The 14,086-nt window shown below is 36.7% G+C and overlaps 1 protein-coding gene across 2 annotated transcripts in view; it reads right to left on the reverse strand.

Moving 5' to 3' along the window:
- The window catches only part of FNBP1L (formin binding protein 1 like), a 113,551-nt gene that overhangs the window by 51,734 nt on the left and 47,731 nt on the right, over positions 1–14,086 (reverse strand). For both annotated transcript variants that reach the window (XM_049879752.1, XM_049879750.1), the window contains exon 2: positions 909–1,024. In XM_049879752.1, the coding sequence (XP_049735709.1) occupies positions 909–1,024 (116 nt within the window). The remainder of the gene's footprint in view (positions 1–908; positions 1,025–14,086) is intronic.

Consider the following 14,086-nt stretch of genomic DNA (forward strand, 5'->3'; position numbering starts at 1 on the left):
TTTTCTGCAAGAGTGTCTAGAAATGAAAATGCTTCCTGACTTACTGACAGAAAAGACAATCATTCTTCTCCAGGATTGCGGGATATAAAGATATGAAACCTAGAGCTAAGGGGGTAGAAAGGATGGTACTGAATGGAACCTGAGGATAAAGACAGCCAAGAGGAAGCAGAGCCAAGAAATGGAGCCTAAAGGCATTATCTGACCCCTGAATCAAACAGGACTAGACTTTTTAGTCTTACGTGTCTGTATGGAGTGGATTTTCTGTCACTTGCAATATAATATAGCTAGAATATTGTATTGGTGACTAGTCTTCAGAGCTCAGGCACCATTTTTACTAAGTTATATAGCAAAACTACTTGCCAAGTTGTGATTTAATAATGATTCTGCTTTTTGAACAAAATCTTAAGATTAATTTCATTAGTTTTAAGGCTGAAATTCTTAAAATTTTATCTTCTAACTCATATTCCAAAATGACTTTAATTAGAAGTAAATATCTGATTATTAGCAGAAGTAAAACTCAGGTCAGCACACACGTCTTAGAAACTCTGAAGAAATGGCTAATGCTTTGGGAAGACTATCAGAGCAAAAAGTTACAGCAGAATAAAAGTGTAAAACACAAAAGTAATATTCATGTGTTTCTTTTTCCTGGCATTTTATTTTGATTTTAGTATTTTAAGTATCTTTCTGGAATGAAGGCTACTGATGATTGAGCTAGCCAATATTCTTTGTGGTACCAGGCAGTGATTTAATTAAATCGATCACTAGAAGAGACCAGTTACCTAATTCAATCTAATTCTGATGAGAAACATTCAAATGAACCTCTGGAATACCACATTCCACTACAAATTAATATCTAACTGTTTAAACACATAATTTCATTTCTGAGTACTAAAAAAATTTTAACTTACCTCAATTGCTTTGCATAGTTCTGTTCAATTTCTATCCTCTCTTTAACGAATTTGGCATATCTTTCCAAGAAGTCAATTCCCCATTGTGTATGTTTGTCTAAGCTGTCGAACTGATCCTAGAAAATGAACGTTAAAAATGTATTAAAAACCTAAAATTTTATCCACAAACATTTTAGCCAGGTTCTGGTATTTACACAGAGAAACAATGAGGTATAAAATGGAAAAGCCTAGGCTCTTCTCCAGCTGGTCCCCACCTACCTCACCCCTTAAGAGGTAGAAATAGATTCCTCAGCATAACCATGCTACTTTATGCCTCAATGCCTTTACTCATGAGGTTCCCCCTGCCTACAACACCACCGCCCCCGCCCCCCTCGCCACCTTTTTGCAATTAACTCTTATTCTTGCTTTGAGATTCAGTTTGGGCCTTATGTCCTTCAGAAAATGTTCCCTGAACTCTCAGACTGGGCTAAGTGGTGTTTCTCTAGGTCCCCAAGCTTCCCTAAAAATTACAACCTTTTTTTGCAAAGTTGTTTTTTTAATAGTAATATTTTATTATGTTTTTGGTGAAAGTTTGTACAGCAAATTAGGCTCCCGTTTAACAATTTCTACATAATTTTTTAAGTGGCACTGGTTATATCGTACACAGTATGTCAACTTTCTCATTTCCATTCTGGTTGTTCCATTTCCATTAAATTAGTTTCCCTTCCCCCCCGCCTCCTCCTCTTCACTTAAGACCTAAGTGTTGACCGTTTGGTCTCATACAGACGATTTTTTAAAGGAGCACAGTACTCACAGGTGATATTATTTATTTTATGAGCTAATCTGTTACCTCATGGAATAGCTCTGGTTCACAGTTTAAGAGCATCTCAGGGCGATAGTCTCGGGGAGTCCTACAGTCTCAACTGATCCAGTAAATCTGAACTTTTTCAGAAGTTGCTTTCTGTTCCATGTTTTGCTCCTACTTTCCCAGGATCCACCTATTGTGTTCCTGATCAGAATGATCAGTAGTGGTAGCCAGGCACTATCTAGTTCTTCTGGTCTCAAGGTAGATGAGTTGTGGTTCCTGTAGACTAGTTTCCTCTCTAAGTCTTTGGTTTCTTTCATTCTCTTTTACTCTAGGTGCGTGGAAACCAATAGTTGGCTGCTCACACGCTTTTAAGACCTCAAACACTACTCACCAACTAGGATATAAACATAAACCTTATGTACTATATTATACTAATCGAGTTGTCCCACAAGAGTATGGTCCTAAGCCTTCAGACCCCATAAACCAATCCAGCAAGGTGTTCAGTAAGTATCTGTGTTTGTGCCCCCTATGTGCTTTCTTGTATATATGAATATATATGGATGCATACTTATATAATACACCCACATAAATACATCTAAGCATGTCCACCTATATACATACCTACCTATACACTTGTATGCATACATACATACTAAAAATTACTATCTTATTGACTTGCCATATTATATTAAGAGCAGGAACCATTATTCAACTCTGAACTTCCAAAGCCTAAGCACCATGCCTGGCATTATAAAAGGTACTCAGTAAGACTGTTGAGTTGAACACAAACAAATACCTTAGTTGAAATTCTAGGTTCTGCAATTTACCAGACGTTTGGCCTTGGGCAAGTTACCAAGGCACTTTAAACTTTTTTCCATTTAATGATGGGAATCCCACCACCCACCTCACAGGACTGTGGTTATGTTATTACAAGTGTTCTCCAATGACAACAGCATGTGTACAGTATCATTGTTCTGTATAGCACTTCCAATCCTCAAACATATGTTTCCATCCTACTGTTGCCAAAGAAACCATCATTTCCCATCGTTTGGGAGTAACCTCCAAATTGCCTAATAACTTGGTGCTCTCCGTCTCCCCTGTGAAAAGTCTATGATGACAAAATACTCAAATGTCATCCCTTTTTATATCTTTATTTTTTGTAATCACCCACAGTTTCATCAAGTTTGTTATTTATAAATGAATCATCTCCATGTCTTTGCTTTTTCTCTCTTTCCCATTAAAAATTGCATTTGTCTTTCAATGAAATATTCTCAACAACAACAACAAAAAAGAACATCCTGAAGTTCAAACAATGTTCCTTTACTTTTTCAAGTTGCTTCAAAGGCTTCTTCCATTGTCTTCTTCATCTACTTTCCTCATTATCTAGATGAGGTCTCTGAATATTTGTTTGTATGGGGGTTGGATGGTGGTAAATACATATGTAACTAAACGTTTGGCATTTTAATATTCTTCACATGTATAATTCAGTGACATTGTGTTCATCACATTGTGCAATCATCACCCTTCCCTCTCGTTCAAGCCTCCAACCATGGTAACCTATAATAAACTTATGTCTGTACATTCTTGCCCATTCTAGATATTTCATGTAAATGGAATCATATAATATTTGTCTTTCTGTGACTTATTTCCCTCAACATGATGTTTCCAAGGTTCATCCATATTGTGGCATGCACCAGGACTTCATTTCTCTTTATGCCTAAGTAATATTCCATTGCATGTATGTTATCACATTTGTTTATTCATTCATCTGTTAACGGACATTTAGGCTGTTTCTATCTTTTAGCTATTGTGAATAGTGCTGCAATGAACATTGGTGTACATGTATCTGTCTGAGTCCCTGCTTTCAATTCATTTGAGTAAATACCTAGAAGTGGAATTGCTGGATCTCACAGTAATTCTATATTTAACTTTTTGAGGAACAGCCAGGCTGTTTCCACAGTAGCTGTATACCATTTTACAACTCCACCAGCAATCGATAAGGTTCCCATTTCTCCACATTCTTACCAACATCTACCATTTTCCATTTTTTCAATCATACTTATTTTAGTGGGTGTGAAGGGATATCTCATTGTGGTTTTGATTTGCATTTCCCTAATGACTAAACCATGGTTCTTAAGTAGTTAAGTGCTATGGCTGCTAACCAAAAGATCAGCAGTTCAAAGCCACCAGGCGCTCCTTGGAGACTCTGTGGGGCAGTTCTATGCTGTTCTATAGGGTCACTTTGAGTCAGAATCGACTCGACAAAAACGGGTGTGTTTCTAATGGCTAATGATGTTGAGTATATTTTCCTGTGCTTATGGGCCATTTGGAAACCCTGGTGGCGTAGTGGTTAAGTGCTACAGCTGCTAACCAATGGGTCAGCAGTTTGAATCTGCCAGGCGCTCCTTGGAAACTCTATGGGGCAGTTCTACCCTGTCCTATAGGGTCGCTAGGAGTCGGAATCGACTCAACTGCACTGGGTTTGGTTTTGGTGTGTATTGGCCATTTATATTTATTCTTTGGTGAAATGTCTACTCATATCCTTTGCATATTTTTTGACTGGGCTGTGTGTCTTTTCGATATTAAGTTCTAGGAGTTCTTTATATATATATATACATACATATATATATATATATATATATTCTGGATATTAAGACACTTCTCAGATATACAGTTCCCCAAAATTTTCTCCCAATCTACAGACTATCTCTTCACTTTTTGATAAAGTCCTTTGCTGAACAAAATTTTTAATTTTGATGAGGTCTCATTTACCTATTTTGTCTTTTGTTGCTCATGCTTTCAATGTCATCTAAGAATCCATTATCGAAAAATAGATCTCAAAGCATTACCACTATGTTTTCTTCTAAAATGTTTTATGGTTTTCTATATACATTTAGGTCTTTGTTCCATTTTCATACGGTGTGTGAGGTCTTCTGGGTCCAGGTTCATTTTTTTTGTTTGTGGAAATCCACCTGACCCAGCACCATTTATTAAAGAGACTACTCCTCTCCTACTGGACAGATTTAGCACCCTTGTCAAAGATCAACTGACCATAAATATGTAGGGTTTACTTCTGTCTGCACTTTCAATTCTATCCATTGTCTATATGTCTATGCCTATTATTGTACCAATACCATACAGTTTTGACTTCTGTAGCTTTATAATATGTTTTAAGATCAGGGCATGTGAGTCCTCCTACTTTGATCTTCCTATTCAAAATTGATTTGGATATTGGGGCCCCCTGCAGTTCCATACAAAGCTGAGGGCTGGCTTTTCCATTTCTACAAAGAAGGCTGTTGGAATTTTTATGGGAATTGCGCTCGATCTATAGACTGCTTTGGACAGTACTTACATCCTAACAATATTAAGTCTTCCAATCCATAAACACAAAATATCCTTCCATTTATTTGGGTCTCCTTTAATTTCGCTACGGAGCCCTAGTGGCACAGTGGTTAAGTGTTCGGCTGCTAACCGAAAGGCTGGCAGTTTGAATCCACCAGCTGCTCCTTGAAAATCCTGTGGGGTAGTTCTACTCTGTCCTATAAGGTCGCTATGAGTCGATTCGATGGCAACAGGTTCGGTTTTTTGTTTGTTTGTTTTAATTTCTTTTAGTAAAGTTTTATAGACCTCAGTGTACAAGTCTTCCACTTTCTTAAATTTATTTCTAGGTATTTTATTCTTTTAAATGCTATTGTAAATGGAACTGTTTCCTTAATTTCCTTTTCAGAATGCTCATTGCTGATGTATAAAAACCCAACAGATTTCTGTGTGCTGACCTTGTACTCTGCCACTTTGCTGAATTCATTTACCATATTTTTACGCAAACAACACATGCCTTCTACGTTCGTTTGCCAACTGCACCTTCCCCCCATGACGTATTTTCGCAAGCACACTAAGCTTATTTTTTTACAGCAACGTGTAAAGGAAATTTGGCATAGCAGCAAGTGTTTACGAAAATACCTCGTAGGGGGGAGATGCGACTGGCAAACAAATGTACCAGGTGCACAAGATTTGCATAAAAAATACAGGACTAGCTCTAATAGCTTTCTTGTGGAAACTTTGAGGTTTTCTATATATACAGGCTCATGTCATTGGCAAAAAGGGATAGTTTTACTTCATTCTTGATTGGCTATCTTTTATTTCTTTTTCTTGCCTACTTGTTATGGCTAGGACTTCCATCACAACACTGAATAGCAGTGGTGAGAGCTGACACACTTGTCTTGTTCCTGAACTTAAGGGGAAAGCTCTCAGACTGTCTCCACTGAGTATGATGTTACTGTAGGTTTTTCATAAATAACCTTTATCACATTGAGGAATTTCATTTCTATTCCTAGCCTGTTGAGTGTTTTTTTTTTTTAATCATAAAATGGTGGTGGATTTTATCAAAAGTGTTCTCTGCATAGATTAAGACAATCATATGTTTTTTTTTTTCCTTTGTTCTATTAATATGCTTTATATACACTGATTTTCTAATGCTGCAACATCCTTGCATTCCTGGAATAAATCCCAATTAATCATGGTATATAATCCTTGTAATATGCTTTTGGATTCAGTTTGCTAGTATTTTGTTAAGGATTTTTGCATTTATATTCATATGGGATACTGGTCTGTGGTCTTCTTGGAGTGTTTTCATCTGGCTTTAGTTCTCAGGGTAATGCTAGCCTTACAGAATGAGTTAGGAAGTGTTCCCTCCTACTTTGTTTTTTGCAAAAGTTTAAGAAGGACTGGAATCTCTTCTTCTATCAATGTTTGGTAGAATTCCCCAGTGAAGCCATCTGGTCTAGGACTTTTCTTTGTTAGGAAGTTTTTGATTACTGAATCAATCTCACCACTTGTCATGGATCTGTTAAGAGCTTCTATTTCACACTGAGTCCATTTAGAAAGTTTATATATTTATAGGAGTTTAACCATTTCATCTAGATTATCTAATTTGTGGCACAAATATTTTTCTTACAAACTCTTATCAGTAAAAAATCTGAATAAATATCTGTATTATATATATTTATAAACAATACTATACGACTATATTACATACATTATGAAACCCACAAAAATAGAAATTTAAAAGATGAAAATGAAATAAACATTATTTTTAATATATTTATTTCATAAACAAAAGCCTTTAGGCCATGACTTTAAAAATAAAATTAACAACATTTTTAGTAAGAGCAATGAACTGAATATGACTCATTCATTATCCCTAAAATCTTGGTTTAACACTTAGTGGCAAAGCAATCTGAAGGCCCTGGCTCTAAATTCAGTTTATGTGATATTTAGTTTTTAGTGGTTGTCATAGCTGGGAAAACCAAAAGATACCTCACAAAAATATAAAACTCTAAATTGAAAAAATTCACTGTTGGCTATACTTTCCAAATCATTTGTTAACCCCTCCTCCAATAACACAGAAGTTTATATTTAAAATTTTGGCTAATAAATTTCCTAATGTCAATCTATTATTTTTACAAATGAATCAGATATTATCGTACCTTCGTATTTTTAACAAACTGGTTCAAAGTCCACAGAAACTGACTTTAAAACAAAAACTCTATTTCCAAGTGTCTTTAAGACTGCAGGTATAATAATATTTGTTGGTGGCATGCATCATTTTCAGCAACGAAAAATACATAATGATGAGTACGTTCCCAAACATACATCATCCAACTGCTTTCTCCATAGCTCACGCTTCTTTGGAAAAACAGCTAGTTTCTCACTCTCCATTAACACTTCCCTTTTATTTTGAAAGGATGTATTAAATTTTCCCCAAAATACTTGCTAGGTAAACATATTATTGAAAGCCACTTATTAAAGAAAAGGTCAGCAAATCTGAAACAGGTAGGAGATAAACACCAAACCTGTGTGGAACAAAGATTTTTGTGGTCTTTCCCCATTTCATTTGAAAAGACTGTAAACAGTGTATCTAATATAAAGTTATTATTTTTATAAAATTAACCATAATGAAAATACGCTATAGTACTCTGTGGACTTTGGCTTCAATTTTCTTTGTTTGCCTATAAATGATGAAGCGAATAAGTACACATATGGTCTTTTCTCTGTAACCTTATCCCAATTTCCTTTTTAAAATCCCAGTCAACACAGCTGCTACAGCAATGGTTATCACATGGTTTTTTTCATGAAACATTGTTTGCTAAAGAAATCACTTATTGTTGAGAATAAATTTCCAGCACATCTTTAGTGGTTCACAAAGAAGTAGGTTTAAATATGCTTCACTATTTGAACAGAACCCAGTAAACATGATAAGCTGAAAAGTGTTCTAAAGTGTTCTATACTTTAATCAAACTGTATAGCAAACTTTCAAACATAATTTTTCTTAAGACATATTTCATTAGGGTATTTTCTTTGTGCCTTTTAATAGTATTTGCTGAGATAATTTAGTTTGTCATCCATCTTGTTTTCTACTTACTAAATCACTAATCTTATCACAAAAGGAAGAGAAAGTATATGTCTTTCATCGTTAAGTGTGAAATCTCAAAAGAGGCTTCTAAACTATGATAAATTTAGTGAAATTTGGTACAGTCTTGATTGGTTCTCTCATGGTTTTAAACATCACTAAAACACAGAAGACCCAAGTTTGATTCCTGACCAATGCACGTCAGTGCAGCCACCACCTGTCAGTGGAGAGTTGCCTGCTACTGTGACGCTGAACACATTTCAGCAGAGTTTCTAGACTAAGACATACTAGCAGGAAGAAAGGCCTAGCAATCTACTTCTGAAAATCAGCCAATTAAAACCCTGTGGGATAGCAATCCTGGTACACACGGGGTCACCATCAAGTGGGGTCAACTTGACGGCTGCTAACAACAGAAACTTGCAGAGATACGGTTTTAGGGTCTCATTTTTTAAACTTTTCCTAATTATGATGGCTTCTTTTCTTTTTTAATTTTTATTGTGCTTTAAGTGAAAGTTTAAAAATCGTCAGTCTCTCACACAAAAACTTATATACACCTTGCTACATACTCCCAATTGCTCTCCCCCAATGAGACAGCCCGCCCCCTCCCTCCACTCTCTCTTTTCGTGTCCATTTCGCCAGCTTCTAACCCCCTCTACCCTCTCATCTCCCCTCCAAGCAGGAGATGTCAACATAGTCTCAAGTGTTCACCTGATCCAAGAAGCTCACTCCTCACCAGCATCCCTCTCTCCAACCCATCGTCCAGTCCGATCCCTGTCTGAAGAGTTGGCTTTGGGAATGGTTTCTGTCTTGGGCTAACAACAGAAGGACTGGGGGCCATGACCACCAGGGTCCTTCTAGTCTCAGTCAGACCATTAAGTCTGGTCTTTTTATGAGAATTTGGGGTCTGCATCCCACTGCTCTCCTGCTCCCTCAGGGGTTCTCTGTTCTGCTCCCTGTCAGGGTAGTCATCGGTTGTAGCCAGGCACCATCTAGCTCTTCTGATCTCAGGCTGTTGTAGTCTCTGGTTTTTGTGGCCTTTTCTGTCTCTTGGGCTCATAATTACCTCGTGTCCTCGGTATTCTTCATTCTTCTTTGATCCAGGTGGGTTGAGACCAATTGATGCATCTTAGATGGCCGCTTGCTAGCGTTTAAGACCTCGGACGCCTCTCTCCAAGGTGGGATGCAGAATGTTTTCTTAATAGATTTTATTATGTCAATTGATTTAGATGTCCCCTGAAACTATGGTCCCCAAACACCTGCCCCGCTACTCTGGCCTTCAAAGCATTCAGTTTATTCAGGAAACTTCTTTGCTTTTGGTTTAGTCCAGTTGTGCTGACCTCACCTGTATTGTGTGTTATCTTTCCCGTCACCTAAAGTAGTTCTTCTACTATCTAATTAGTGAATACCCTTCTCCCACCCTTCCTCCCTCCCCCTTCTCGTAATCATCAAAGAATATTTTCTTCTCTGTTTAAACTATTTCTTGAGTTCTTATAATAGTGGTCTTACACAATATTTGTCCTTTTGCAACTAACTAATTTCACTCAGCATAATGTCTTCCAGATTCCTCCATGTTATGAAATGTTTCACAGATTCATCACTGTTCTTTATCGATGCATAGTATTCCACTGTGTGAATATACTATATTTATCCCTTCATCCGCTAATGGGCACCTTGGTTGCTTCCATCTTTTTGCTATTGCAAACAGTGCTGCAATGAACATGGGCGTGCATATATCTGTTTGTGTAAAGGCTCTTATTTCTCTAGGATATATTTGATGGTTTCATTTTATTACTACCTAATATAAGGCACAAAATGCACTCAGGGCATGCTTCGTTATTGACAGTAACACCTGAATTCATATTTCAAATAGTTTTCTTGATAATTCTGTGGGAGCAGAGGCAACTCTTGTCCATAAGATTTTATAGCTATTGGTTTTTGGAGTTTTTTCTTTTTTTTTTAAATGTTCCGAACCAAGAGCTCAAATACATTAAGATGAGAAGCATCAGTTTTGGTCACACTAAAGTATTATATTTAATCAACGAATTCATCATAGGAAACTTTTTACACCACTTCTCTATTTTGTAAGGGTTAGCTTATTCAAAACAGACATCAAAAATAGTTACCATTTATAAGTCCACTTAATGAGGTGGACATAAAATGTAACACATAGCAATCTGAAAGGGAAATTAGGGAGACAACTCCATTTTTATAATAGCGTCTAAGAGAATAGAATACCTAGGAATAAATCTAACCAGGGACATGAATGCCTTATACAATGAAAACTACAAAACACTGCTAAAATGATTAAAGAAGACTTAAATAAACAGAAGGACGTTCCATGTTCATGGCTTGGAAGACTTAATATTGTTAAGATATCAATATTACCTAAAGTGATCTATGTCTAAATTCCACACACATAATATGCACCCCTTCTGCGTTTCTTGGCCAGCAATACCCTCCCCCCACTAGGCATTTTTAGAAGTGCGCAATGCTAACATTTTTTACAGCAAAATGTGGAAGAGGATTGGCATGGTGGCACTTGTGAGGGTGCTTCGTGAGAGGGCACAGCTGGCAAACAAATGTGAAGGCACAGATTATTTGCGCAAAAATATGGTAGATTCAACGTAATCCCAATCAAAATTCCAACAGCCTTCTTTACAGAAGTTAAAAAAAAAAACCAATTGTCAACTTTATATGGAAGGGCAAGAGGCCCTGAATAGCTAAAACAATGTTGAAAGGGAAGAACAAAGTAGGAGGACTCATTTCCTGATTTTAAAACATACTATTTTTATATAGGTACAGTAATCAAAACAGCCTGGTACTGGTATAACCACTGACACACAGACCAATGGAATAGAATTGAGAGTTCAGAAATAAACCCACACATCCATTGTCAACTGATTTTTGACAAGGGTCCATTCAATGGGGAAAGAAGAATCTCTTTAATAACTTGTGCTGGGAAAACTGAATTTCAATAAACGGTGCTGGGAAAACTGAATTTCCACATGCAGAAAAAAATCAAACAGGAGCCATGCCTTCCACCATACACAAAAACAAATTCAAAATGGATTAGGGGCCTAAATGACCGAACAAAAACCATAAGGACCTAAATGTGCAAACACCATAAAATTCTTAGAAGAACAAGCAGGAACAACACTGTAAAGCCTAGCTTTCCAATAATGGATTATCTAATGAAATAAAAGCACAAACAACAAACGACAAAATAAATAAATGGGACCTAATAAAAACTAAAAAATTTTGTTCATTCAAAGACTTTACCAAAAAAATAAAAAGACAAGCTGCCAACTGGGAGAATATCTTCAGAAACGAAATATCTGAGAAGAACCTAATAACCAAAATACATATAAAACTTTGAGAATTTAACAACAAAAAGACAACCCAATCATAAAATGGGCAAAGGGCTTTGTCATGGATTGAACTGTGTCCCCCCAAAATGGGTGTCAACTTGGCTAGAACATGATTTCCAGTATTGTATGGTTTCCACCACTTGGTGATCTAATGTGATTATCCTATTGTAAATACTAACCTCTGTGATGTTAATGAGGCAGAAATAGAGTCAGTTATGTTAATGAAGTAGGACTCAATCTACAGGATTAAGCTGTATCTTGAGTCAACCTCTTTTGAGACATAAAAGACAGACTGGAGCAGAGAGACAGAGGGACCTCCTACCACCAAGAGTGAAGAACAAGGAGAGGGAGCGCGTCCTTTGGGCCCGAGGTCCCTGTGGTGAGAAGCTCCTAAACCAGGGGAAGATTGATAACAAGGACCTCCTGCCAGAGCCCACAGAGAGAGAAAGCCTTCCCTGGAGTTGGCACCCTGAATTCGGACTTCCAGCCTCCTAGACTAAGAAAATTAATTTCTGTTTGTTAAAGCCATCCACCTGTGGTATTTCTGTAACTGCAGCATTAGATAACTAAGACAGACCTGAATAGACATTTCACCAAAGAGGACATTCAAATGACCACCAAACACATGAAAAGATGATCAGCATCATTTGCAATCAGAGAGATGCAAACCGAAACCACAATGAGATACCATTTCACTCCCACTAGCATGGCTAAGATTTAAAAAAAAAAAAAAAAACAGAAAATAACAAATGTTGGCAAGGACTTGGGGAAACTGGAACTCTTATCCATTGCTGGCAAGAATCCAAAATGGTACGGCTGTTGTGAAAAAGTATAGCGGTTCCTCAAAAAAACTAAAAATAGAATTACCATAAAAAACCAAAACCAAACCGGTTGCTGTCAAGTCAATTCTGACTCATAGCGACCCTATAGGACAGAGTAGAACAGCCCTATATAGTTTCCAAAGAACGTCTGGTGGATTCGAACCACTGACCTTTTGGTTAGCAGCCGTAGCTCTCAAACACTATGCTACCTGGGTTTCCAGAATTACCACACCACCCAGCAATTCCACTTCTAGACACATACTCAAAAGACGTGAAAGCAGAGACTCAAAAAGAGACTTGTACATCAGTGTTCACTGCAGCACTATTCACGACAGCCAAAAAAGAGGTGGAAACAACCTAAATGTCCACGAACAGATCAATGAATAAACAAAATGTGTTAGATACAATGGAATACTACTCAGCCAGTAGAAGAAATGAGGTCTTGACACATGCTACAATATGTGTACAGCTTAAAGACATTATGTTGAACGAAATACAAGCCAATCACAAAAGGACAAATGTTGTATGACCTCACTTATATAAAAAGACAAGAAAAGGCTAATGTAGAGACCAGTTTATTGGTGGTTACCAAGGGTGACGGGAGGGGGGAAGGGAGTTAATTGTGATGGCAAAATTGCATTAAATTAAGGGTAGGTCATCATCAATAATTTGTACACCTGTAAAAAGTTGAACTGGCAAAAAAATATATATATAAAATACAGAGCAAGACGATGAAAGCAAAGATCCAAGTGAAGATCTGGCCCTTGCACCCTCTGAATTATGGAATCCACACTCTTCCATCAAGAATCTTCTGAAGTTGTATTTGACCTTCTGAAAGACTGAAAGTCTAAAACAAGACACCACTGTCAAGTGATATTTTAAATACTAGTAAAGCATCATCTTTCCTGTATTTTTAGATAATATATATAAATAAAAGTTCTAAATTCTTTCCTATTTATCTCAGTGGATCATCTTGTATGCCCTGCTTTGAAGACCCCTGCTTTAAATTACACATTATCCTTCATCTGATCTAGATCAAGTCCTTCCTACCGTACTGCTATAGTCTTGCTGTTCTTTGTTATTTCTTCTTCTCTGGTATACACAACCCTAGTATTCTACTTAACTAACAACCTTCCAAAGACTATATTGCTCCAAACTTATATGTTCCGCTAGATCTGTTTTGAGTTCTTCCAGGATTTCCAAAGAAAATTAAATCATCTAAAGGGTTGCACTCATGCTGTAATTCAACTGGACAAAAACTTGAACTATATGTATTCCCTCTCCAAAAGGTATTTTTAGAGCAAGTCATCGTGACAAATTTATGAAAGCTCAGTAAAAGCTCAACTAATCAGAATACTGAGGAAATATGGTCAAATTTTATTTTTCAGTTACTGAAGGTTAAGCTACAAGCTACAGAATCCCTTTGGACACAGTTCTTGGTATTACGCTCTTGTTAATGCTCGCAAGAAAAGACAATTTTTCAGTAGAAAGCATAAGAGAAGTCTAATAATTGGGTTAAATTTTATATTATGACTGAGAATTTGCTATATTTTTTTAAGTAAACCATTGTTGTTAATTGCCATCGAATCTCCGACTCATAACAATCTTCTGTGTAACAGGCAGACTAAATAAAAGCCAACTACAAAACAGCAATCAGTTTCAAAAGGTAGCAAAGTATACAAGTTTGACCACATGTGAAACAAATTATTTTGCTCTGTAACCACTGTGAAAAAGTGTTTGAAAAAAACAGTACTTCTAAAAAACAGAAGTCTTGAAATAGAAAACTGAAAATA

Source organism: Elephas maximus, chromosome 3 (genome assembly GCF_024166365.1).
Source record: "Elephas maximus indicus isolate mEleMax1 chromosome 3, mEleMax1 primary haplotype, whole genome shotgun sequence".
NCBI classification, from domain to species: Eukaryota; Metazoa; Chordata; class Mammalia; order Proboscidea; family Elephantidae; genus Elephas; species Elephas maximus.